General features: G+C 42.0%; 2 protein-coding genes across 2 annotated transcripts; one reads left to right on the forward strand and one right to left on the reverse strand.

The window, feature by feature from the left end:
• Positions 1 to 1,604: 1,604 nt before the first annotated feature.
• On the reverse strand, positions 1,605 to 15,700 carry lrrc75ba (leucine rich repeat containing 75Ba). The gene is made up of 4 exons (XM_071482245.1): positions 13,832 to 15,700; positions 10,862 to 10,990; positions 9,858 to 9,970; positions 1,605 to 4,006 (listed from the first exon to the last, which is right to left on the reverse strand). Exons 1-4 carry the CDS (start codon positions 14,111 to 14,113, stop codon positions 3,400 to 3,402), a joined length of 1,131 nt encoding a protein of 376 aa, XP_071338346.1. The 5' UTR covers positions 14,114 to 15,700; the 3' UTR covers positions 1,605 to 3,399.
• A 3,950-nt stretch (positions 15,701 to 19,650) lies between these two features.
• Positions 19,651 to 25,680, forward strand: ggt1a (gamma-glutamyltransferase 1a). The gene is given in 12 exon segments (XM_071482247.1): positions 19,651 to 19,823; positions 19,926 to 20,056; positions 20,139 to 20,228; positions 20,634 to 20,826; positions 21,475 to 21,635; positions 21,802 to 21,951; positions 22,405 to 22,541; positions 22,778 to 22,965; positions 23,101 to 23,228; positions 23,683 to 23,848; positions 23,850 to 23,991; positions 24,983 to 25,680. Coding segments are annotated over 12 exon segments (1,806 nt in total). The 3' UTR covers positions 25,130 to 25,680.
• Positions 25,681 to 27,549: the final 1,869 nt, after the last annotated feature.

A 27,549-nucleotide genomic window follows, 5' to 3' on the forward strand; every position in this document is an offset into this window, starting at 1 on the left:
AGTCTGAAAGTGGAGTGGAGTGGAGGATCTCAACTCATCTGGCCTGGGAGAAGGTTTCTCTTCCCCCTTTCTGTATTGGGTTCTTCCCAGGCCCATCCCCCACCCCTCCACCAGGTTTGGTGCAAATTTATTCAGAACATTTTGTAAATTTCTGCTGAAAAATAAACACACACAGATGAAATTACAACCTCCTTGGCAGAGGTAATAACAAGACTAATAATAACAATTGTTGCAGTGGGTGACTACAGCCACAGATGCAGACTCTACATTGTCACAAAATGTCAAATATCAGTATGTTTATAAGGTGTGAGCAGCTGTAACAGTTTTTGTTCCAGTTAAAAGTAAAATCAAACATTTCACCACTTTCTTTAACTGATTTAAATGTCCATACGGGTGTTGATCATCAGAATTTCGAATGATTTGACTTGTGACTTGCTTGATTCTCACCCCAGGATTTGCTTGGGACTTGCACACATGACTATTTAACTTTTTATATATAGAAAAAACATTTTATAGAAACACATGCATGTCTCAATCGGTGTCATTGTTAAATTGTATTTACTCAGTTCAGCACAGTTAGAAAAAGTGCTTGAGATTGACTTCATATGTTTTTCAAGTGTCTAGTCACGTAGAGTGGTTGCAGAAATAAGAAAACAGAACAAGAAGATAAAGATAAAATGAAGTATTATAAATGAAAGAAAGGAAAATAAATTGTTGCAATCTATAACAAATAACTTAATACTGGCAAGTGCTTTTTTTTTGGAAGCACCAAAGTGGCTGGATGGTTACTCCCTTTAACCTGAGGTCCCTACTACTGAAACCTGCTCTCTGCATCTGTTTCTTAGTGCTATAATGTATTCTGAACAATGTGTGTGACTTCTCTGTGCTGTTTTCAATAAATTGTTTTTCATTTTTGTGATGGCGCGTGCTGCAGCTGGAGCAAGATAATCACATCAAATAGTGACTCAGACAAACAGGAGCAGAGATTCAGCGAAAGTTTGTGAAGAAATATGATGCACTGTCTGTGTCTGTCCAGAGGCCTACATACGCCATAGTTTTGATTCACACAATAAATAATTTAAATTACTTATTTTTGGTTATTTTTCTCAAAATAAATCAATTCTGAAAGGAAAAGGTCAGATAATTAGATCTTGGTGATTTTCAGGGTGGGCTCCACTGCCCTGTCACATGGTATTTGGACCTCAGGGGGCTTGACAGTCACACTGTGCCCTGACCTTATAGGAGCCACCTGTTGCAAATGCCACATTACCATGTCTGCCAGTAGGAACAAAAGGTTGCCAGGAGAGGATCACGGGTAGGGCCTCATGTGATGACCACCCTGCCTTTCCATAGTAAACGGTGGCAGCTCAGGCGTTTCCCTGACAGCACACAGCACCACAGATGATCTGCTGGCTCTGAAACAAGAACAGTGCTTCCCCAACCAATCTCAAACAGCCCGGTCTGAGCTGATTTCTTCTATTGCCCTATTTGCAGACTAATCTGCATAAATAAACCCTCTGTTTGTTTCTGTGAGCAGCTGCGGGTTCTGCTCGTGACACAGTCATGCAACCATCCAATACACCCTTTTTTTTCTTTTTTTCAAAATAAAACCAATCACTTCTCAGTTTGGATCGGATCTTTTATTGGCAGTCAGTGTTGGCATGAGACAAATACACACAGGCTATAACAAGGAAGAGTTTGACGTTGACACACGAAACATAAACTACAAACCGAGTAGCCAGTGCTCTGCGTTTTTCCGATTAAACATTCAACATAAAAAGTGTCCGCTTTGTGTAAAAATTACATTTACTGAACTGTTTTCTCTTTTGCTGTGTAATCCTATCAGCCACGTCCCCCTATTGTTTACTGCTCAAGCTTACAGCAGGAGGTCACTGGGCTCAGTTTCATAGTCATTAGTGTCATTATTATAATTACCGAGTCGGACACAAGACAAAACACCAAAACAATAACACAAATAATTACAGCAGTAATCAGACGTTTTACTGTTACAAACACATATAACACACACTTGAACATTTATTATATATCTGGTGATGGTGTTTTTAATGATCCTTCTAACAATCATGAGCCATTTGGTCATTACACCTTTAAGAGGTATGCTTTCAGCTGCTGCTTTGTAAATATCTCTAGGTATAAACAATGTACACAGAGTATATGCTATGAAGAAACTGAGATATAAAAAGAATATAGTGCTTTAAAGTGCATTGCAGTGTTTCGGTCAGTCTAACTTAACCACAATGTGCTACTGTAGACAGACTATGACCAACAGATAACAGTCATGGCTGTGTTTCATAACAAACACAGGCCCACAGAATTTCAATAAATGGAAATGGCAACACATCTGTAGAGACAAACGGCAGTAGGAAGGGCAGTTTGGGCACGGCACAGACTCAGTGGCCCATATTACAGTTGGCTGTAGTGTCATTAATGCACTGAAACACTGTGGTGATGACTACAACAACAGTTCAATAATTACAAAGAGGTGAATATCAGCATTTAGGCGGGTACAAAAACGATCAGTGACAGCTATCCATTGTTGCGTCCTACCTGTTGTCTTCTAAGATTGCTTTGTTCACCAAAAGTGCACAAAAATAGCCTGTGGAAACACAACAGAGCCATGTTTTGTGTCCTCATTTACATCTACACAAGGGCTGCGTGGGTATTCACAAGTGGACATTTGGAAAGGGGGGGAAAACGCAAAAAGTCTTGACCTAGCAGTTTTGCCGGCGTCACGTGACAGGTCGTCGGCTGTATAGTCTGTTGAACTTGTGTCATAGCTTTTGTTGAGAGATTAACAGAGAACACACAATGTGGAGCTAGGCCCTGCCTGCCAGAGATAGTCTCAGTCCTGGTAGAGAACCCAGAGGGACCCACTGTTTCCAAACTAACTCCAGTTCCACTTCAGCTACCGCAGGGATGCTGCTCCTCCATCCAACCAACTGATCCAAATCTACTTAGGACTGGCTCCTCAGCTGCCACTATCACTGAGAGAGAGAGAGAGAGAGAGATAGAGGGGGAGAGGGAGAGGGAGAGAGAGAGAGAGAGAGAGAGAGAGAGAGAGAGCGAGCGAGCACCGGTTCATTAACTCTTCCAGCCCCCCTCCAATGAAACCGCACCTTGTTCCCAAGAGCACCATCCACCAACACAGTAAGTCCGCCGTTGTGGTGTCACTATCTTGTGTGGGTTAACTCAGAGATGGTTTATAGGAATAGCTTGATAGCTGTGTCGCGACGAGAAGTTCACAATGTAGGCACTGGTCTCGCTCGTGCCTCAAAGGGTGACTGGGCTCGTGGTGTGAGGGCGAGAGGACGAAGGAAGTAACAGAGTGCTGTGGGACGACATTTCATCCACAGTGGGCCTCAGAGAGAAAATACCTCATCACCTCTCACAGTAGTGAAGGGTGAAGTCTCTGGAGAGTTGCTTCTCCCCTAAACCCCAAGGCTCCAGCTCAAATTTGTTCCCCATGTCATCCTCGTCATCCTCTGCCTCTTCCTCCTCCTCCTCTTCCTCCTCGTAGAGGCTGGGCTCCTCGATAGAAGTCTCCAGGTGGTAGCAGTAGGGCTGACCCTCTGTGTACTCATAGATGGTTGGTAAACTGCTCTTCAGGCTACAGCGCCGACGCAACGCAACTAGCAGCGGCTGGGGCATGGTGAAGATATCCACGTTGTTGCCCAGGTCGATCCAGGCCAGGCTGGAGAACTTCTTGGGGTCTTTGAGCATCTCAGTGAGGTCTTTGATGATAGCCAGGGTGAGGCGGTTGCCGTTGAGAGCCAGGGTGCTGAGTTTGGGCAGTGAGGCGAGAAGAGGCAGGAGAAGCCTCAAGTTCTCGTCCTGGAGTTCGGTGAAGCTGATGTCCACAGCCACCACACTGTCTCTGTTGTTTTGGAGGTAGAAGGCGACTTGACGGACATCACGAGCGGAGAGAGGGATGCCGGACAAGTCGACAGAGTCACTGGACAGCTTTTTCTGTAAGGTTGTCTTGAGACTGTTTGGGAACATAAGGAGAAAGAAAGTGGGATTACTTAGATGACTCTTAGACACGAGAAAGCACATAACAGTTTAACTTTTAGCTGAGGGGCTGAAAGGATCTTAGAATGATTCCCGTATCTGTGACTTGGGAACGAGGCCCTGGTTTTATGTTGTGTTTCCTGTGTTGTATAAATGAGGGGGTGACAGGGCTGATTTGGAGCGGAAGCCTGACAGAGACTCCAGCATGGGGATTTACTAGTGTAAACAGAGGAGCCAAAACATCCGAGTGAGCCAGGAGCTTGAGCCTAAAGCTCTGAAGGCCAGGAGCACAGAGCTCCTTATAGCACACAGCCAGAACAGTTTACTATTTAAAAGATAAAGCACGATGTGCTTTTGAAAAGGATAAAACTTGAATAGAAGATGCTTGGCTGCTATATTTTTAGGACAGGAAAAAAAGATGAATTTTTGGAAATGCAGCATTCCTCAGGAAATACATCAGAAAATGCTACAGATAAATTGTTGTTATTATCACCACCAAAAATTGTCAGGTTTTAGGTGTTTTGTTTGTTTCTTTGTGCAATAGCAAGATGTCTCCAAAACCCAATCAGACATCAGTGAAGTTTGGTGAAAATTAGGCTGAAGAACACAGATCCAGGAATTTGCTTAATGGGGCATTTCCACTATTTTCTCACACGTATGATCATCAGTGATATTTTACAAAAAGGGTACAAGCACATGTTTATGTAGTATGGTTAATTACCTATGCACCACCTGCATCACAGTTACACAATCCCCTTAATGTGTAATTTTTCTTTAATGGAACACGGTTCTAAATTTTCTAATCTGACAATCGGGTAACACTTTCTAATAAGATTACAAAACGTATGATTTATTACATGATTATGAATGAATGCAGGATGTATCATGAATTCCTGTTTCTTGCCATTAATAAATGATCAAGTCACTGTTACTTCATGTGATTAGTTAACACTTAATGGATCATCAGTCAAGGACTATTAAATCACAGCCACTTCATACTTGAATTTATAGACTATACCATGAACATTAGCTGAATTCAGTTACATAGAAAAGTGGCAGTTCAGACTCGTACATTAATCGACCTAATTTGGTGGCATTTAAATTAATATATGTATTATTAATTGATGAGCAATGAGAGATCATGAATAAAGCATTAGCCAAGCATTACTTAAGCATACGTTTTGTACCCAGGTTAAAAAGTGTTACTTGATTGTCTATCAGTGGGTACTTTACTGCAGATTAAAAATTTAGAAACATTGTCCATTATTAAAATAAGACATTTGGAAGACTGTGTAACTGTGGTTGAGGTGTGCAAGCTCTGGCTGTTTTCTAGTTTTATCTGGGTGATTTTTTTGTGTTTGCGACACAATATTGATTTATAAAATGAATGTTAGTCATTGAAGTAAATGATATTTGATTTGGGAGTAAGAACTCAGGGTACGTGTTTTTTGATGCACACATTCACAACACAAACCTCTTAAAACCTTAAAGTGCTTTGAGGATAATTTGTAATACAAGCAAGATTTAAGGCTGAATGTGGATATATACTTTTCTGTAGCATTAGCTATTGCTTATACTGCAGATGAAAATATTTGTGCATTATTTACACCCCCCCCTTGCCCTTTTGTTTCCAGTCAGTCCCATTTACCGGTGCCCATTTTCCCCCCCGCGAGGATGCGGTGTGTTTAACTCGAGCTGTTACTGAAGTGGCCTGTAACGCTGATTCGGTGTCAGAGTGAATTATAACATCCTCCAGCGCCCAGTGACTTACTGTGACATTCACTGCAGTACCTGTCACTTGTGATGCCTTAAAGTGTTTTTTGGTCACATAGAAGATGGATGTGCCCTCAGCAGCATCTACAACTTCATTTTAAAAGCAGGTGATGGGCTGATGAGCACAAGCGTTTGAATTAATTGCAATAACACAAAAAAAAAGATGTATATAAAACCTGCTCGTGAAGCAGATCTTTAGCAAAGTCTTGTGAGCCACACTCCTCCCTCTCTCTATTGTCTGGCCCTGGCAGCCTTTTATAATTGCCAGAAACCTCATCTTCACCAGAGGAACAAAAGTGCTAATAGCCACGGCCTGGCAGCGCCCCCCCTGCAGGTGTGAGTGGGTTTTGATCACACACAAGTCACAAGTCCCTCCTTTTCAGACAGACTCGTCTTTTGTAGCTCAGGGAGCATGAAAAATGGACGTCTGCAGCGTCTTCTCAGGAAGCCTCTTCCATCCTTCCTCCACATTAATTTGATACCAGGAAACAAGAGTGTCGCTGATAACTTCAACTTTTTGTCGTCTTTATATCCATGAGCACACGACAACAGGGCTCGGTTTAAAAGAAAAACTAATGTATAGGTTAAATGATTAAAAAAGATTAAAAAAGAAATGGTGCAGAGGTGCTGTAATTTTCCACTATGAATCAAATGACATTCGATACATGTTGCTAAGTAGATGTTTGCAGCAGCAGGCGGAGACAAAATAATCCTTTCCTGCAATTAATTGAAGTCAGTAATAACACAAATGGCATCAACATTTTAGTAATTGTGCTTACCAAACTAAATTCACAATTGCATTATCTAATAAAATATTTGTTACATAATTAAGTAATCAATTATGTTTACATTGTATAATGAAGCCGTCTACTTGGTATTCCCAGTGAAATACTGAGGAAGCAGAGCGCATCTCTTGTCTTCATGTGTGGCTCATCAGTCTCTGTGTGTCAGTGATTTTATATAATGAGGCAGTGTTTGAATTCAGTCAGCGTAAATCAAATCACTCTTGTCATTTATAAATATTCATATCTGCAGGTTTAGCTGATGCTAATTGAAATGAGGCAAAATGCCATTTAAGCAAATAAGGACACTTTTTTGAAACAGTTAAAATGCCCGTGTTAACAAGTGGGTGGATAATGACAGAAATCATAAAAATTCCATCTTTTCCAGGAGTTAATTTCCTCCTTCGCCCTCCCCAGGGCTATTATTGCATTTCTCACACCTTTTGTTTTTTTGCAGAGTCATTTATGTTCAAGCTTTGCTTCGTTATTCACTTCAGTCACCTGACAGCTGAAGCCAAACTGTACAAGAGCGACACAAGATGAGATGAGTCTAACCACATCTGCTCCCCGGCATTCAATTCATTTTCTGCTGTATTATATACAGGAAACTGTATCACACCCACTCACACCACTGCATTGTCCTTCATGGGAATCCAACCTCACAGTTCACAGCCCATATCAGTAACACAGTACCTGCATGCATATACAACCTCATCTTTGCGTGTGGTGAATGTTTTGGTCAAGAATTCGACCTGGAGAGCTGCTCTGAGCACTTTGTATTTTCCTGGCAAAGGACTTGAGGCAGAAACGATCAGTAAAAATGATTGATGTGCCCCTGAGGAAGCTTTAATGTGCACAGTAAGCTACAGCACACAATATAATGTATATTAGTGAATTTGAGAACAGGTGAAAAAACAGAAGATTTATTGTGCAGTTAATGAGGATGACTAATGTGGAAACTAAAAAGACAATGCCCACTAAACGGTTATTTTGTATGTCTTATTTTTCAAGCATTCAGATGACAAATCATCAGGTTAAATAAGCCTGATGGAACAGGAAGACCGTGGTGTGAAAACCAAAGTGAAAAAAGGTCACCAAAGTGTTGGCAATTTTTACGCTCAGATGAAATTACCCTTAAGGTGGGAGCGCCTTGACAGCATTTCTGGGTCACTGCCTCCATCAAATCTATTGTGCAGCTCTTTCATTAAATGTAAAAAAAAAAAAAAAAACATTCTAGCCAAAACCAAATAAACTAGTTAGATAGATTAACAGGATTAGTGAGATTCAGACATTAATGCAGTGTGGCATTCTAGTCAGAAATGTGTGTACAGTATTTAGAGCGACCGGTGTGCTGTGCTAATGCTGGATAATGAAGGGATGAAGAAGCTGGTGGCATTAAGGACTGAGCTGTTTCTCTTTCCTCCGAGTACAGAGAAACCTCACAAAGGTTGTTGCATTTTTTCATAGATCAGGGCAGTTTGCCCGCAGCTGGACAAAGATGGAAGTAAAAGGAGGTAAAATCCACCCTAAAGTCATTCTTTTTTCTTGTTAATGTGGACAGGTAAATCCTTCTTTGATAAAGGAATTCTTCAACATTTTGGAAAAAACACTTGATCACTTCTTCAACTGAGTTATGTTGATACCACTCTCATATCTGTACCTTAAGTGTGAAGCTACAGCCAGGACGCAGTTAGCTTAGCATAAAGACTGGAAATGGGGGAAACAGTTAGCTTGGCTCTATCTGAAAGAAGCACATCTGCCTAGCACCTCAAGAGCTCACTAATGTAAATGTTTTATCTTGTTTCTGTTCAAAAAATAGTCTAGTCCAAAATTCCCTGTAAAAACTTGTCATTTTAAGACCTTTGTTTCTGTGCAAAGCCAGGCTAGCTATTTCCTCCTGTTTCCAGTCTTTATAAGCGAAGCTAAGCTAATTGTCTGCTGTCTGTAGCGTCACATTTAGCATAAATGAGAGTGGTATTAATCTTCTCATCAGAAACTGAATAAGTGTATCCTCCAAAACTTTTACACAAGCAACCTCTGAACCTCCGACACCCCACAGGACTACAGTAAAATGCACTACAGCCTAAGCTCAGCTGCTTTCTGTAATAACAGTAAATGGAAATCTGCACCCAGGGAATTATCACATGGTTGCTTTTATAGAAGTGTTAAACCAGACCAATATGAGTGTGTTGGGTGAATTTCCTATTCACAGGCAGCAGCAGACTGGCCAGGTCTCGTCTCTCTCTAGCTTTGACAGGTGTTTGTTCATGAACATAACGGCAGACGAAGCTGTCAGAGCTCACAGCATCAACTGTATTAATATTCTGTTTTAGGGTGGATTTTAGTTTTAATGATTCATGTTGCTCCGGCTGTCTCAGCCTGTGTCAGACTCTGTCTCTCTCTCTGCAGGTTTATGAAGCCAACAATATGACTAAGTTAAAAAAAAAAAAAAAAAAAAAGGCCCCTCAGCTATAGGAATTTAGCAATCATATGTATCTGCACATTTTCAGAGATGCTGTCAGTGTAAATCATGCGTCTTTCCGGGCTGAACTAAACATCCAAAAGCACAACAAAGCCCTGCTTGTGCAGCTTGACAGTGAAGGTACTGATCCTGCCAGATCCCTGCGAATATGCCTTCGCTGCTCCTCAGATTGTGCGTGTTGATACCTCTGACTGACTCATAATGGACCTGCCTCATATCACTGTGTTTGCATTGTCTCCTTGTCAATCCAGAGATTATTTTCATCTCCTGAAAATGAATGCATCATGGGCAGCGTCTAACCAGCTGTAGAATAAGCAATTACACCATAGAGAATTATGATAGCCTGTTTGTGTTCATGAATAGGATTACCAAGCAACACCTAGGCACACAAAAAGCCTGTTTGTGCACAAGCTAATTCTCTAGTCATCATTTGCACATCAAAAGCGAGTCGGTCTTTCATTAGGACGGGTACAATTATATTTTAACATTACCCTCCCAGCTTTCTTCAGCAAACAGATGGACAAATTTGCTAGTGTGCCACTTTTTAAGAGCGAAAGGCCAGTGGCAACGCACATTCACTGACCAGACCTGACCACTTAAAAAGAGAGATGATTGACAGTTGTGGTTACCATGGCGTTCCCGTCAGGTCAGCCCGTGGCCAGCTCTGTCCTCGTTCAATGTCAGCTGCAAAGATGGAAATTTCTACAGCTCGACATGCAGCAGAGCCCTGTTCTCTGTTGTGCGGAGCTGCAGATTTGTTATAGACTGGATGTCTGGACAGAAGGGCTTACCAGGCCTGGGATTTCCGTCTGGACATGCTCTGCCTCAGCCACTTTGAGTGCGGGGTCAGGTGGTAGATCAGCTGTCTGCAAATCTTATCAGAAGACTTTATGGTGTCTGCATCCTGTAGATGAGAGTAGACAGTGTTTAGAAAGAGACTAACGGTCCTGAAGCAGCAGCTTTTCAAAACGAGATTTCCTACTTGTGTGTGCACGAGAAAACATCTTAACAATTCATTATTTCACACCACGCAGGCTTTAAATCCTGCAAAGTATCCTCGTTATCAACCAGAACTTCTTTCACATGAACAGAATGAAAAAAAAAAAAAAAAGGTTTTCTTATAATTCGAGATACCTTGAGCTGCTCCTGAACAAAACACAATTTTGCTGCCTCGCTGGAGGAAGAAAATCTAATCACATGCAGTGTGCATCGAGGGGGAAAACACAGGAAGTACACAGCAGAGGTGAGATTTGACACAGCCACTGGCAAACACTGGTAATTTCACTTCTTTAACCATGTCGTGGTTGACATCCAAATAATTCAATATTCACTGCTGCAGGTTGAGACATACTGAGTTATGAATTTATCTCTGTGCACAAAACAACTGCTTTCAATCAACGTGCTAGTTCAGTTGATTCCTTGAGGGTTGCCACCTGTAATTTTGTAGATTTTCACAGGTTCTCAAGTTTTATGAGTTTTCAGGTATGAGATATCAAGATTGAGAACAACTCCACAACCTGCATTAAATACAGTTTTCCAGGATTCATACTCAACAGCAGGTCCTATTTCTAGCTCCTCAAAAATAACACAAGTCTGCAGAATGTAATGTAGAGATGTAAGTCGATAACATCCTCAGATTGGATTTGCATTGATCATGATTACTTAACAAAGGGAAACCATCAGGGGAATATTTCTAGGAGAATGCTTTCTTTTGCACAATACCAACATCAGGCTTGATTTGATTCCCTGGATTCTCGTTGGGAGTTATTGGAAGGAGAACGCGGTAAAAGCTGACCTTCTTAGGACACTGCATCTCTCGAGCCAGGCTGAGCAGCAGCTCGTGTGAGATGGGGTCCACCAGGTTGAGGAAGGCGGCGTTTTTGTACAAGATGTCGTTGAGCGAGGTGCCTTCCAAACCAAGATCCTACCAAAACAGAAAAAAATGAGAAGAATCAATATCATAGCAAGAAAAAAAAAACATCATGCAATAATTACAATTAAAATGTGTCTTTGGACTGCGGAGAGAAAAAACTGCATTAGTGATGGAAATGGGGCCTTTGCTGTGTCAAGGGCAATGTGACTTGAAATGGAAAGATAAAAGAAATGTTTTGTTTTAAATATTCATGAAAGGGGACAGCAGGTTTTTCATCTACAGCAGGAGAGTGAAATCTAGAGGGAGTCATATATATAATCACAACTCCATGGCACCGGGTCACAGTGCATATCCCAACATGCCACAGCACCTACTGTTTGCATAAACAAGAGTCTCCCACTTTATAAACTACACATCTACTATCCTTGATCATTCAAAACCCTCCTTGAAAATTTCAAAAATATATTTAATCCCTCAGCTGCATGCTGTTTTCAATCTGTATCTGTCTAACCATGTTTAAGGTATTTTTCTTGGTTCATCATTCTTTTAGACTCGTAAAAATAGGACAGTGGCTCTTCAAAAGGATTTTGAGTAAACGTGATTTAGAATTTTGAACAGGACATAAATACATTTCCAAAGAGGTCAACGCTGACAGCTGTCAAGTAAGCTCACTCATACATGTGACAAATCCAGAAGCATCTGCAGTACAAACAAATCAAAGCGACTAAAACGAGCAGAATTCGATGACCTTTTGAGTGTGATGAGACAAGCAACAGTCAGCGGTGCAGCTGCGTGTACTGAACTGTACAATCTGCCTTCATCAACACGTCCATCCTCAAGGTGCTAAGGATTCAAACTGCGACGACGAACACTTGTGCAGCCCGTGCAACTTTAATGAGAGGCAAGCCTTTGAGACATACAGTGTGCACGCACCTGCGCACACACATTTCTTCTCTCTTGAGCACAATCGGCATTGATTATAATAGACAGTTTGAGTGGGAGGTTGGCAGCTCCACATTACTGGCTCCCCTTTTAACAAGGGCAACAGTAAACACAGACTGAACCCAAGGCGGGAGAGAAGCTGCTTCTGCCCTTCTGAGAAACGAGGTATAAAAATATCTCCTCGTCTGAGTTTAGACACGATCAATTGTCATGTTGCAAGCGCAGCATGAAGCCTCGAATCCTTCCCATATCTGCAGCAGAGCTCAGATCTTTTTCATATCTGGAGCAGAGCTCACTGTTACACACCAATTAACTTTGCAACAAACTCCTTTTTAAATACAGAGAACTGAATCTCTCAGAAATCTCTCTCTCTGCCTGCTTGCGACGCTGTGAGTAAAGATAAAGTAAGGCTTATTTAATAAAAGTGGAGCTCATTTAGAGGAAGCGAGCCCATGTCCCCTGTGATGTGGCTGTCATGGAGCCTGGGCTGGCTAGTTTATCTCATCGGCTTGATTAAGGATGTTCCACTCTCTCCCGTGTCAGGGCTTCAGAGTAATTAATGCTGGATTGGCCGACAGCTAAAAGACAGAGGGAGGCCTGAGGGAAAGCAAACAAATGAGATCACCACGGCTGCTGTCACATCTTCAGTGCACCTACATATTCTTTTGCACTCTTCAATGCTACATCCCACAGCAGGTGACAGAAGACTTTGAAAACAAACCTCTGATATAACATCATTCTAGTATAGATCTACACTATATCAGTATAGAGGAGCTGGATACACTCTAGGTCACAACTACGACATCTATTTATAACTAGTCATGCTCAAGTGAAAACTGCATCAAAGATGCTGCAACAAATGTCAGTTTTTTTTTAAAAGAAAACAACAAAAACTGTGGTGTTTTTGGCTTGATGACGGTGCATTTTTTATCTGATCTGGTTGGTTTGAAAGATTTTCATTAGCCAAAGAGGCTAAAAAAATATCTCAACTCATAGAAAAATCTAGTAATGTTCTGCGAAAATCACATGGAGCAACAGCAACCTGCACAACAAAGCATGAGAGAGCCACTGGGAAAGCAATGGCAGTGGTCTAGGTTTTCATTTCTGTGACCTTCTTCCTCTGAGTAAAAGTTAATAAAACCTTTTGGAGAAGAATAATATTTTGTATTGTGGAACACAGGACTCCAGGGCTTACATTGTTGCTGCTGGAGCACAGGCCATTACCCAGAGAGAGAGAGACATTAAGAGTGGAGAGGGATGGAGGGGGCAGGTCGCTCTAATGGGAGTATTGGAACAGCCTAAGGAGGAGAGGTGAGACTCTGGCCACAGTGCAGGAAACAAAGACATATGTAGAAGGGACGGTGAGGTGTGTTTGTTTGTGGAAATATACAGATCCCACCTAAGGGTAATGAAATTTGGGATAAAGTAATGACACACAGCACGCAGTTTGACCATTTCCTTATTTACATTGCAGGTTATCCTTTCAAATCAAACGTCAACACGAAGCATGTTGGCCCACAGTCACAGAGAACACTGTGTTGAGTCACACGCTGCGGCTGCCACTGAAACAATGTGTCACAGGTACACTGCTCTGTCGGTGGCCCTCTTTCTGTAAAAACAAAATGCTCCTGGAGGAAGTGGCCGGAGCAGCGAGGCTGTGCATTGCAAAGTCACCACAGGGGGAGAAAAGATGAGGGCAGAGGTGGTCTGGGGGTCAGAGGGCAGAGGGCAGGGGTGGATGGAGGCACCTGTGGACATGCAGAACACATCAAACTGCATTCATACGCATGAGGAGCACCTGCCTGCTCTCCATTTGTTGCTTGGGGAATACGTGAAGGATGTATGGCTGCATCAGCACCAGAGCAGGCTGACAGCAGTGGTGCACGTAGTGTATGTAAACAGGTCTGACTTTACCGGGCTCAGGCTGAGCTGTGTGCAGGTCCCGCTTACCTTCCTCAGTAATTTGAGCACGTCGGTTGCCTGCTCTATCCTGCGGTCACGGAGCAGCTTCTGTATCTCTTTGATCCACGCCACTCGCCTCATGTACGGGCTGTGGTTGGTCCTCCGCAGCATCCCAGGCAGTTTGTCTGATTTCAGCATCAGTGCAAACAGAAAGTCCCCGCCGCCCCGACTGCCCCTGTCGCTCTCTCCAGTGCCATCTAGAAGCCTGCGTCGCTTTTTGGAGAAATTCTCATTGTCCAGGCTGCTCTGCCTGCTCAGTCTGGAACCCATGGTTTGATTTTTTCTAAATGCAGACGGCGGTCGTGTTGCAGCTCAGACAATATTACTAAGAGGAAAACCCCATGATCAGCCCCAGTGTCTCTGCCAGCGGATGCTCCTCAGTGGATGGAAGAAAACAGCGCCGTGCTGTCTGGCGCTGCGCTACCGCCTGGCTGTCAGCAGACTGATCCGGTGCGGAAACACACAATATCCCCGACAGTCTAGTTTATCACCATTCTCTCATGCACCGGTCTCACGGTGCTATTTTGACTTCCTCACCCGACGCGTCATACGTGCGCCTAGCTCGGATGATGAGGATGCTCAGGCTGCTTCATCCTCCGGCAGTCTCAGCTTTACGCTGCTGTTTAGGTTTGTGCAACGTGGAGCGTCCGACCAATCCCAGCATCTGCTGCCCGCTGCACGTCTCTCCTACAAGGCTTGACACCCCCCACCCACCCCCGGCCCGTGTGGCTATGAGGGAGTATAAAACAGCCAAGGATGTCAGTGCTGTTTTATAATATCTTAGGCAACCATGGTGCACAATCAGATAAACCAAGCAGAAGTCTTTTAAATAAGTAGAAAATTATGAAGTTGAAAATTATGAAAACTCAAATGTCAGTTTGTTTGCGAGTCTTAAGGGTTATGTCTGAGGGGTGGGGGCAGCAGACTAATCCCTCAGAAATACTCAACGTTTGTCTTGCCACTGGCCCTGGATAAATATGAACCTCTCTTTTGGCAATCTTGCTGTCAGACAGCCACTGCACGAACTGTCAGGTCGTGTTTGCATCTGTCACAGCTCCACTTAACCATTGTCATCCTTTGAAAAGCATCCATGTCCCAGTGTACTTCTCTGTTATGTTGAGCAGTATCTTGCTCAGAGACCCACAGGGGGGACTGAAGGGGGACTCATGGGTGCATTCAGTTCACATTAGATGATTAAAATACTGTAAGCATAAATGTAGCTTTTGCAGATTGCACTGGATCCAATCTTATTAAAAGGTGGCTGGTGTGTGTGTGTGTCTATTTGTAGGTCTTATCATGAGAGAGGCCAGGATCCTCCTAGTGGCACCTCAGTGGCAGCCTGTGGCGCCGTGGCTCTTCTGGTTTGTTTCCACCACAGCTCAAATGTGTTACTCTTTACTAGCGGCACCGGGAAAATGTGCTTTACTGGTACACTCCTTACTAATCCCCTGTGTTGTAATCACAAGAGTGAAGTAGTGTTATATAAACATAATCCTCCGTTTCATTACTGTAGGAGTGAAACTGTGTTATGTAAACTCAGGTTAAAACATAATTGGGCAAACACAGGCTAAGTTTAGTAACATGTGAGCCATAAATATAGACTGTATATAAAAATCAATTCTGAAAATATGCTCATGTCTATTCCACGTATTCACGTACCAAAGCAAAAGAGTCAATATAAGTGTGAAAACAACGCGCAGCCGGCTTTTGTTTTCAGGATTTTATTTTTCATTTATTAAGTGTCCTACATGTTACTAAACTTAACTTTGCTCGGTTATGTTTAAAGGTAAATTTCCGCAGTGAAATGTCTAAAACGACCAGACCTATGTTACAGGCCTATATTTTGTTAAGTTGTGTACTTACATTATCCCAAAAGTTTCCAGCAATTTTCGAAACCAAGAGAAATCTGCCATTTTAATCAAGGTAACGGTTCTAATAGGCCAATATTTCCATGGTAACTGTCCATTCCACCTGGTCGCATGTCAGTGACGTCATCTCCCCTTTAAATGCATCAGCTTTGTGGACAAAATTTACTTTTTGTACAGTTTAAAGCCACATTTTTTTGATACAGTTTTTAGATTTTGATACAAATTTTTTTTTTTTTCATTAGACTTCAGTTATCAGACTTCTGTTATCAGAGAAACAAACTGAATACCTGTTAGCAGCAGCTCGGCGTGCAACCTCTCTGGGACAGTTTTTTTTTTGTACTGGTTTGGATCACCTGGTCTGCTCTTGAGAGGAGGGGACCTCATCTCCCAGTAAATACTTCCTGAATGACCGACACTGAGGGCATCCCAGACAGCAATGATGGCAATGGTGGTGAAGACAACAACTCCCAAGATCCCATGCTACTTCACAACATCACCAAACTCCATCTTTTGTTATTGTTTTGGCTGAGAAACTTTAGCAGCAGAAAATTACATGCTGTGCATTTAAACAATTGCATTTAGGAAATTATGTTTGCATACAACAATTTCACTCTTGCAATGATAACATAGAGGATTAGTTCAGAGTGTATTTCTGTTCCCTTTTATTTCAAAACAGGCAAAATCATAACCTCCTTTAGCAGAAGCAAGTACATAAAATGAATGAAATGTGGCTGCATAACCACCATCGTAAAACACACATATGGCTGCTGACTTGTCATGAAAACAAATCAGGAAATTTGGCCCCGCCCTAGTCTTTCACCGGCCAACAGAGAGCCTCAGGCTGCCACTGAGGTGGGTGCCACTATAGGATCCTGGCTTTACTGCCCATCATTGTGGGTTTAGAGACTTTGATCCTGATTTGACCTTCTTTTCTTGTATGATTCAGGCTTACTCTTGTTTAGTGGAGCAGGGCTGTTGATCTCTAATAAACATTTCCCCTGGCTGCTCAACACTCTCCCTGGACTCAGTCTGCTGCATGTTTTCCTCAAGGTTGTAATTATGACTGACTTGTGGCCTTAATTTAATGTATCATCAGTATGCAGCTCATTTGTTTTGTCAGAGCTTTGTCTCTCCAAGCAATGCTGATGAAACTCATTTATACATCATGTGCTAAACATAACTGGCTTTCCTGCTCTTGTGTTGTTAGACTTTGAAATGTGTATAAAGTGAAATTTCTTCAGCTATAGGAGAAAACAAACCAAGAAAAAGGGTCACCTGAGGGGTCACAAGGTTTGGAGAGGGCAACCGGTTTTCACAGATGAAGTTCACTTTGCCCATCAAGAAGAGCACCAGTCAGCTTGTAAACAGCTATGTAATATCTTCTGTGATTCTGCAGCAAGATTTTGAACTTTTGAAAAAATAACTCTTAGACTGAGATTTAACGCTTTTAATAGAAAGCCAGTGTTACAAACTGCATCTGTATGATTTGAAAGATGTGGGCATCTAAGAGCCAGAGAGTGTCTAATTACTGAGTGCATTATGGGAAACGTATGATAGGTCTTTAGGAGTTTGACCAATAGTAAAGACTAGAGGTCAACATATCTTCGCTGCCTCAGTTCTAATCATTATTTTTAAATAGGTCTTTTCCCAACTTTGGAATATGCCATCAACAGAAGAGAAATACAGGAAAAATACTTTTATGTTGTACTGTAACCTCCAATCTGCCCTGAAGACATAGCGCCACTCAGAGGGTGTATTATAACTTGTCTAACTTGTCTAGCAATGTCCTGTCAAGCGACAATCACCACCGGTGGCAGAGAAAACTTTCAAATAGTGTTCCAGTGTTAGCCAGCTGGCTAATTCTCTACTGCAATCCTTTGGCAAGATGTTGTAAAACCAACGAAGGTTAAACAGTATGAACATAGTAGGGCAGTAAGATACTGAAATGACAACAATGGCAACAAGTTCAACCTTCTTTAGACAGCACTCAAATCACACTGAGCAACACAAAGCAGCAAAACACTGATGCAACTGGTGCCTCTGTATCTATGGGTTACGGATGGTTGGGTATGTTTGTTATATGTCTTGATTGTTGACTAACAAATAAAGACACATATGCACCAAAAATACCTTAAAAACATTACTGCAATAAATTAAAGTCTGATCTTAACTTCTAAGGATGTACAACCAGATTCATTTTAACACAAGCATAAATGTATCGGAACCTCTGGGATAGAGGACGTGTATCTGTCTATTTTTTCTTTTGCCACCAAGCCTTTCACACTCTACATGCCTCTAAATACATATTTGTCCATCAGTGGTTAGAAAGAAGGTGAATTTGCAGCTCATAATTGCAGCAAGCACGACCCAGTGTCTGTCTGTGGAGGGCCTATTATTAAAGGACTGCAGTCACACATAAAAACACATGACATCACCTCCTTTTCTATTGTGCCTGTCGCTCTGCTGTGTTTCTGCAGGCTGCGTTTCTGTCCCTGAGGAACAACAGCAGTGAGTGATTTGATTTGCTGCTGACTATATAGGTATAGACAAGCCATCCCCTCTGTTGTGTGAAAACAATCACAACAAAACCTGGACTGGTAAGAGTGCATCCCTCCCAGCAAAGTCAAAATGAAACCTACAAGCCTCTTGCTGAGGGATAAAAATATCAACAATTTCCAGCTGGTATTTCATAAACACAACCCCGCCCCCCCCCATCCAGTGACAGTGATGTACACACAAAAGCTGAAGGACGGCTTTTGTGATCTGTGACAAACAGATATGTAATTGTCCTCTTCCGCTATAAATCAGCTCTGTCCATTAAATAAACTCCCATCCTTAGGGTGGCTCTGAACCTGGGAGATCCAGAACAGGATAGTAGTGATTAGATTAAGACACAATCACAGCCACAGCAGTCACAGCAGCCTACAGGCTCCTTTGACAGCGCTTTATCAGTGTGGCCCAGCAACAGGAGTGTGCGCTGGATTAGCTGAGGTACCACAGAAGGGTAGTTTGCTGTTGAGAAGCTCCTGTCACCGATGTTGCCAGCTTGGACCTGTGTTGTTGGGATGAAAGCCTAGGCATCTCAATCAGTCTGAGGATGCCTGTAGAATAAGCCAGATAGACTGTGACACGGCTACTGAGCGTGGCAACGCTGCTGGCTGAGCCAATCACACAGATCCCAGAGTAATGGCTGGATGCCGTCTGCATCTGTAAACAGATCACTCTCACCTTCACTTTGGCAAGGCTGCCAGATTGATATCAGAGGGAAATGGAAGGTTATAGAAGACTAGAGAGACAAACTCAAGAGCTTCACCCCAGTGAGGAAAGGAAGGCATCCATCATTTGAAAAAAGCGCTGTCTACTGTTAAAAAATGATCCATTAAACTACAACAAAATCAGATTATGTGCAGAATTGAATGTGCAGTTTTCTATCAGAATCTAAAACCTCATTGCTTTATTGCTCAAACTTTTATATATAGTTACAGAAGAAAACTTTCGTGACTGTTGTCCTCCCTCTACTTCTCTGTCTGCCTCCATGTGTCTGTTTTTGTGCATGTGACTTTCAAAAACATACACAAATGAATCATGTGCTTATTATCCTGAAAGCTTTGCTCAGCATGTGACACCTGAGCTAAGTAACACCTGAAAACCAAAGATGACACATCATGTTCCATCATCAGCACGGCACACACTAGTTAGAGAGTTAGCTGAATGACCAGCTCCCTTCTTCTGTCGTCTTTTTGTCCTGTGTCTGATCTATCTGTGCAAACACAACTAAAGGTGAGTGAACCTTCTGCTCTCCCTCCACATCGTTACTCGTATAAAGGTTCGGCTTCCACGATGAGAATGAGGGGTGATGTCTGGAGGAGGAGATGCTTGTTTCTGAGCTGAGGGGACCCTGTCTGACTGTGAGGTGTGTTGATTTTCCTGGGCAGGAAAATGGTTGGGAAGTCCCTGATTGCTGGCCTGGTGGTCCTTCTGGTGGCTGCAGTGAGCCTGTTCCTGGGGGTCTTCATGGGGCTGGGGAAGAAAAACACGCCTCCCCCCTCGGACCACTTCTACTCAAAGGCTGCTGTGGCTGCTGATGCTGGGAAGTGTTCAGAAGTGGGGAGGTAAGAAGACTGATTGTTTTTCAAATGTGACATACACTGGTATTGCATTGTATCTGGACATGTGCTTGCCAGTTTTTATTTGGCGTCTTCTTGTGTTTTCAGGGACATTTTGAAGAAAAATGGTTCCGCTGTGGATGCCTCCATCGCTGCCTTGTTATGTGTCGGCCTTTTGAACGCTCACAGCATGGGCATCGGAGGAGGGCTCTTCTTTGTCATCTATAACGCCTCAACAGGTGAGTGCGCATCATTAGTTACAACTTGTCAACAGTTAACTGAGCAAAAATCATCACTCTGTCCTCATTTTCTGCTCCACAGGGAAGGTAGAAACCATCGATGCGAGGGAGACTGCGCCCATGAACGCCACTGAAGACATGTTTGGCAACAACACCAAGCTTTCTCGTACAGGTAGCAACTAGCTGTGAGCTGTTGATGCATTTCCCAGGAGCAGAGGAGAGAGAGAGAGATTCACTCACAGCAGATCTGACTTTATTGAGTTTGGTGATATTGTAGAAGCTACTGGAAGAGGACTCAAAAGTATCACAGGCTAGAGAGGGATTTATGGATAAATATTCGTCCAGCTCCTCTCAGATGTTTCCTCATACTTAAATCTTTCTCTCTCACCCCTTGCACCTGCTACTGGTTACATGCAAATAAAATACTAAATCGAATTCTGCATGTGCAGCACACTGTGTCTATAGAAGTCTTAGGGTGTCTTTGTGTATCTAAGTATGCTGCACCTCAGCACAGACAAGAGACAGAAAGAAAGCTTGTGAAATTCAACATAGTGCTTTTGCTGTTTCTACACCACAGGTGGATTGTCCATAGCCATTCCCGGGGAGATCCGTGGTTATGAGATGGCACACAAGAGGCATGGCAGGCTGCCATGGAAGGAGCTGTTTGAGCCCAGCATTGCTTTGGCTCGTGATGGCTTTCCTATTGGAAAAGCTTTGGCTCATGCCATCTTCAAGAGCAAAGATTCAATTCAAGGAGACGCCAACATGTGGTAAGGATGAAGCATTTAAAGGGAGAAAATACAAGTGATCTTGAAGGGCAGCAATAACTCTGCTGCTTTTTCTTAAGTTATGAATTAAATACTATACAACAATCTGTGACTTTAAGGAATAGTTTGACATCTTTGGAAATATACTTTCTCTTTCTCACAGCTCATTGATTTCACACTTAGCTTTTTGTACATATTGAATAAACAAGATAAAACTTCTTAATTTGTGTTGTTTGGAAGTGCTAGTAACTAAGCAAAATCTGTCCCGGCTATAGCTTCTGTGGACATATTACAAGAAATGGACACACGACTCCAAGATTTATTTGAATGAAAATTACTCACCCAGAACTATAAGGCAAAAAAACTTTTCCTGCTTCCTGGTTTGCTTCTGTGTTATGTGGCACATTACACATGCAAATTTTTGCATCTCTTTCACCGCCCTACCCGATCAATCCCATTGGGCCTGTAAAATTAACACTGAGATGACGTCATATACATAAATACTGGGTTGTTGTGTTCAACTCAGTGTCCCTCAGTGCGAGAACAGGGTAATGGGGTCCATTGCTATCTGCCACAAATTTGACTCATAGCAGCTTTAACACACATTGTTTTGATTGACCTGATTTTCATCTTTTTCTTCTCATCTTCCAGTGAGGTGTTCTGTGACTCTCAAAAAAACATCTTGAAGGAAAATGATATTGTTAGATTTCCAAGGCTGGCCGACACGTACCAACGAATAGCAGAAGGGGGGCCTGATGTGTTTTATAACGGGTCAATGGCTCAGAGCATCGTGGAGGACATCCAGGCGGCAGGTCTTGCTTTCTTGTTCATTTTTATCTTTAGAGATACATGAAATGAATAAATAGTGTGAATAGGCCCAGAACTCAAACCCAGACTTTACAGAAATACAGCAATCAGTAATTTGAACATTATCCCTCATTTTAAATTTCACTCTGTTCATTTCTGTGCACGTTCCAGGTGGCATTATCACCCTCGACGATTTGTTGGAGTACCAGCCTGTGCTGAATGAGAACCCTCTGAAGCTGAATGTTGGGGAATACACCATGCATGTCCCAGATGCCCCCTCCAGTGGCCCTGTGCTGGCACTCATACTCAACATAGTGGATGGTGAGCAGCTTGGCCAAATGCTTGTGCAGCCATGCAGAAGAAAGGATGTCAGGTTTCCCCAGGTCATCCCTGAAATGTTTCTCCGCCTGTTCTGGAAGCAGAAAACAGAGCTGCAGCTTAGTCCTGCTTGCCAAATTTAATTCACCATCAACACCCCATCTGTTCAGTCGAAGGATGTCAGTCAAGCTTTAAATACAAAGTGGCATCATTAGCTTCGAATGAGGGATACGATTTAATGTGTTCATATATGACTCTGGAGGAACATGTTCCCACTAGATTCCAGATCGGCAGGATGGGCTCATGTTGTTATTTAACTTGGAGTTTAATGACCTGCCACTGACTGAAATGGGCTTTTAGCACAATGATGGAGAAGCCTCATTACCTGAGTGGGCCAAGAAAATGTAATTCTTCATTTACTCCAGACATGATTTTTTTCCTGTGGATATTTTGCAGGGTACAACTTCACAGACACAAGTGTCTCTACAGCAGAGAAAAAGACTCTGACGTACCATCGCATTGTAGAGGCTTTTCGTTTTGCTTATGCCAAGAGGAGCAGACTTGGGGACCCACGTTATCTCAATATTACCGATGTAAGCCTTAATGTTGTTACTATTATCATTCAGACCCTAATTTTGGAGCATTTCTAGCTTCTACTACTCAGTATGATCACAGTCATCTCTTGCTAGTGACTGTGCAGTTCTATGGGGCTTATTCAGGAAGTGTTTTCTGTTGTGTTACAAAAGCCAGATTGAGCACTCTGCATTTGTTTAGCATTTATAATTTTCATGACAAACAACACTGCAACTGCAACTTGCTTTGTTCTCAGCTCATCCAAAACATGACTTCAGACTACTTTGCTGATGGCATAAGAAGTAAAATTACAGATGACACCACTCACCCAGACAGCTACTATGAGCCAGACTATTTTGTCCCAGACAACCACGGGACGGCTCACCTGTCGGTCATAGCTGAGGATGGAAGCGCTGTGGCCGCCACCAGCACCATTAATTTATAGTAAGAAGTCAAACTTTCAGAGAATTTGAAATACAATCTTTCCTTCAGAATAAAGAAAATGCATTTCCTGTTTAGCTGCTTAAGATCCGGGACTTTGAATGAATCAGTCATTAGAAAGCTGTTTTATTTCCCCAGCTTTGGTTCCAAAGTCATGTCTCGATCCACTGGAATTATTTTCAATGATGAAATGGATGACTTCAGCTCTCCGTACATGACCAACGGGTTTGGAATCCCTCCCTCGCCCAACAACTTCATCCAACCAGGTGTGGCTGGACTGAATTATCATACTTGTATTACTCCAACCCCCAGTTTAAATTATGAATTCTGGAATCGTCCATTTTGATGGATGGTAGTGTTTCTAAATTAAGCCCCTTGTTTCCACAGTCACAAAGAGGATGTGATTTGATGCTTTCTCTAGTGAGGATGATGCAGAGGTGATGTTTCCAACAGCCTTTCATTTGTCGCTGCATTTCACATTATCAGGATCTCACAAACAGCATCATCCTCCTCCAGTCTAAAGCTATGGGCTGATTTCCAGTCTCTAACTGCATCTCACTGCTGTGCTTTGGTTTGTTTGCAGTCATTTTAAATATGTGGCAGATTAATGTGGCAGCTTTTAGCTGTTAAAATGCTGTGTGGGGACCATTAAACCATAAGGTCAAAAGTAAATATTTATCCATTGAGCAGTCGTGGCAGCCTTCTGTTTATGTGTTGTAGGGAAGAGGCCGCTGTCTTCCATGTGTCCCACTATCATCTTTGACAAAGACAACAGAGTGAAAATGGTTGTAGGAGCGTCCGGGGGCACAAAAATCACTACAGCCACTGCCTTAGTAAGTCTGATTCATTCACGTGCATCTTCATCCCACAGACACACACAATTATTTGATGTCTTACATTTTGTGGCCAAAACAGGTAATCCTGAACTCCTTGTTCTTTGACTACGACCTAAAGAAAGCCGTGAAGGAGCCGCGAGTCCACAATCAGCTCAACCCAAATATGACAGTGGTGGAGCAAGGCTTTGAAAAGGTGGGTCCCACATGGAGACTTGTTATGCAAAACAACATCTGGAATAAATGATATGACTAAGCAGCCTTTGGTGTTGCTGATTAAAGAGGCATTACTCATTACATACTAATGTGACTACAAACTTTCCTACTGTCAGACAATCCTTCATCTCAGCTCATGTCAGTATGAAAACCAACTTGCATAGACTTGAAATTTGGGATGATACTTAATTCAGTTCGGTATTTATGTGCCTTAAGCCTTTGAGATTGCATCAAGCATCTAGATGCACCAACAAAGAACATTTAAAAACAATCCCATCTCTAATCTGCATCATCAGAGGATGATAATGTAATTATGAAGAATAAATAAAATGTAAGCAAGACTAAGAGTCTATAGCCATGCTTGAGTGTTACCATGCCAACATTTTCTAATCAGCACTAACCACAAAATTTGATAGGAATGCCATTAGCTTTGCAGGGAATTATCTATTAGGCAAAATAATGGAGATGTTTGACCTGATGGTGGCGCTAGATGAAAAGTGATGGGGTCACCAAAGACAAATCATCCTGAAGGGGGTGTTAATGTCTGTACCAATAGTCACAGTTGTTGAAATATCTTACCACAGAGGTCAATCTCATGGTAGAACTAGAGTACAGAGGAAAGGCCAGCGGATCACCAAAGTGAGTAGGATTTATCCTCTGGACACCATGAATGGCTAAAAATAACTGGCAAGAATAATAAATAAAAGGTTTGAGATTCATGCAATTTGATTTTCATAGTGTACTGGATGCTAGAAAGGTGGGAAATCATTCCACAGATGTGTAGCATGCATTAGAAATTAAAAATCAAAAATGTTAATGTGACATGATGAAGAATTACTGGACTGAGGGATGCAAAACCAAAAATATGTTCCTTTTAGATAATATTATTGACCTCAATCACAGACCATTCACACCTTAATCTCCCGCACAATACTCTACATGTTTTTGTGTGTGTGATGATACCATGGCAGAGTGTCCTGGAGGGTCTGGCCCAGAAGAACCATGTAACACAGCTGCTGAGGACCCCAGACTCTGTGGTCCAGGCAGTGGTGCGGCAGGGAGACCGTCTCTGTGCAGAGTCCGACCCCAGGAAAGGAGGCTATCCAGCAGGATACTGAGCGTGATTTCAGGGCCTCCTCTGACCTGTCAGCCTGGAATGTCTCCTCAAAGACACTTGGACAGAGCCACAATACACAAAAGGTGTCTGCACTGGAGACTCAATTCATGTTTAAGCTACGGAGACACAGCCACCAATCCTTCTCTGAGATGAATTTCTTTTACTCAAACATGGAAAATGACTCCTTTTCAATACCTCTTTTACTCCAACTCAACAATCAGCATTACTTTTTACTTTGGCATTATTTTTGTGTTTTGAAGTAAAATAAGAGGTTGCACCTAGTTTGACTCCTGTATCATCACTACTGGATACTGGTCAGGAAGGAGATGTTTTGGAGAAGACCAAAACACATCTGTTTCATATAATAAACCTATTTTATGTATGATATAGTATCCAACATATTAAAAACAAGTAAGTCCCAAATATTAGGCGAATGATAATGTCTTAATAAAATCAGTTCAGAGGTTTCATCACTATGTTTTAGGTAAGAATGAGTGGTTGTAGGTTGTCCATGTAGTATTTTAATTTCTTTTATTGTCTAAGGAAAAACTATTGTCAATAACTGGACAGTTTGTCTGAAAGGGGAGGAGTGGGGTGGGTGTGAGTGTTCGGGTTTTCGTGTCAAACTGGTGAAAAACCATTAAGTAAAAACTACACATATAAGCAGGTACATCAATTAAAAACAAGGACATCTCAGGTTGTTTGCCTGTTTTATCAAATGTCTACCTACATCTTTTTCCTGATGTAAGTTGATCCTGCAACGAGCATATTTAGCAGCTGATCGTGTTGTGTTCTACCGTGACTCTATAGTGAAACTATTATTTTTTGAACTGTAAATGTTTAATATCGAGTAGAGGTTAAGTGAATGTATAGTGTATTCTGAAAAATACATTTGCAGATATATTTTTCTAAACATGCATTGTTCTTATGCCATGTTTGTTGCCATGCTTGTTATTAAACATTTTGAACAAAGATGTTATATTTTAACATAGAGACTGTGCTGGTTCTGTGCGGGAATGTTAGTCACAAAATCACCATATCTCATCTTTTAGTTTGTGTTGAGTCAGATTTTGTTCTAGTGTTAATGTGGGGAGGCAGTACAGCCAATCAGATGTTTACTTAACCTATAACCAACAAGTCTTTCCATTATCCATTGTTTCATCTATAAAATTTCCACAAAAAAAAAAAAAATTCTCAAGCTCAAAGTGATGTGTTCAAATTGCATGTTTTGTTTGACAAACCTCATGGAGACTGTACGTTGTGCAGTACACTATACAGTGCTGATTTGAGCTGATTGCTAACAGGCACATGCTAACATGCTCAGTATGACCTTGGTAAACATGCTAATGTTTGGAGGGTATGATGTTTACCACCTTCCCCAGCTTGGTTTAGCATGTTAGCACGACAACATTTGCTTATTAGCACTAAACTCCAAGTACAGCTGAGGCTGATGGAAATGTTTTCAATAATGCAGGTCACAAACCAAAGGACCAGACAAAAGAAAAATTTGATCTGATGAAGGTGCTAGATGAAGAGTCAAGGGATCTCCCATCTCCATTAACTTCATCATGGGGGAATCAGGTATATCATGGCAATCCATCCAATAGCTGTTGAGACATTTCACTACAAACCAAAAGTCAGGGTAACACAAGTTGTTAGGATTCATCCTCTGGGGATCATCTGTACAATATTTCATGGCTATCTGTTGAAATGTTATTATGACATTTCAGTCAGGACCAAAGTGGTGGACCAGTAGACCAACAGAGCCCTCCCTGCAGCCATGTCAGTAGCATGGCTAAAACACAGAGAAGCAAAATTAAATTTGTTTTGTTGATCAACTAATCTGTTAATCTACTCACCATTTCAGCACCCATTATGTCCTAAAGTTTGTTTTAGGACATAATGGATTCAATTATGGTCAGAAGAGATAAACAAAAGCTGTGGAGGACTCAGGACCCCTGAAGAGTCTGACCCCTTTTTACTTTCACTGTTCAGTGAATTTCAATCAGTATTCAGTAAATATCTTTGTGCTCTTTGAGTAAATGAAAAACCAAGTACCAACAACAATGAGAATGCTTGGCTGCATTTAGGTAAAAACCTCAATCTCAAAAATGTCAGTTTTTCGTCATCCATAACTTTTCTGAGCTTAAAAAATAAAATCTTTTTGGTTGTTTTTTTCCAACCTCGTCACTGATGGTAGAATTCCCTCAACTCGTGGAAATTGCTCTGCTGCATTGAAAGCACTTTGTAACCAGCAGCGTCAGATACAAATAGGAGGCTTTCTGCTGTAAATGGCTCTGCCAAACTTGATGGATAATGATTAGTGGTTTAACTCCCGCTGCAGCACATCATACCTGCATTCTCTTCGGGTTAAAAGCATAAACTGAACGCTCAGCTCTACACTATGTAAACACACACCTA

The sequence above is a fragment of the Trachinotus anak genome, unplaced genomic scaffold (genome assembly GCF_046630095.1).
Source record: "Trachinotus anak isolate AG129_WGS33_773 ecotype Australia unplaced genomic scaffold, CSIRO_AGI_Tana_v1 ptg000008l, whole genome shotgun sequence".
NCBI classification, from domain to species: domain Eukaryota; kingdom Metazoa; phylum Chordata; class Actinopteri; order Carangiformes; family Carangidae; genus Trachinotus; species Trachinotus anak.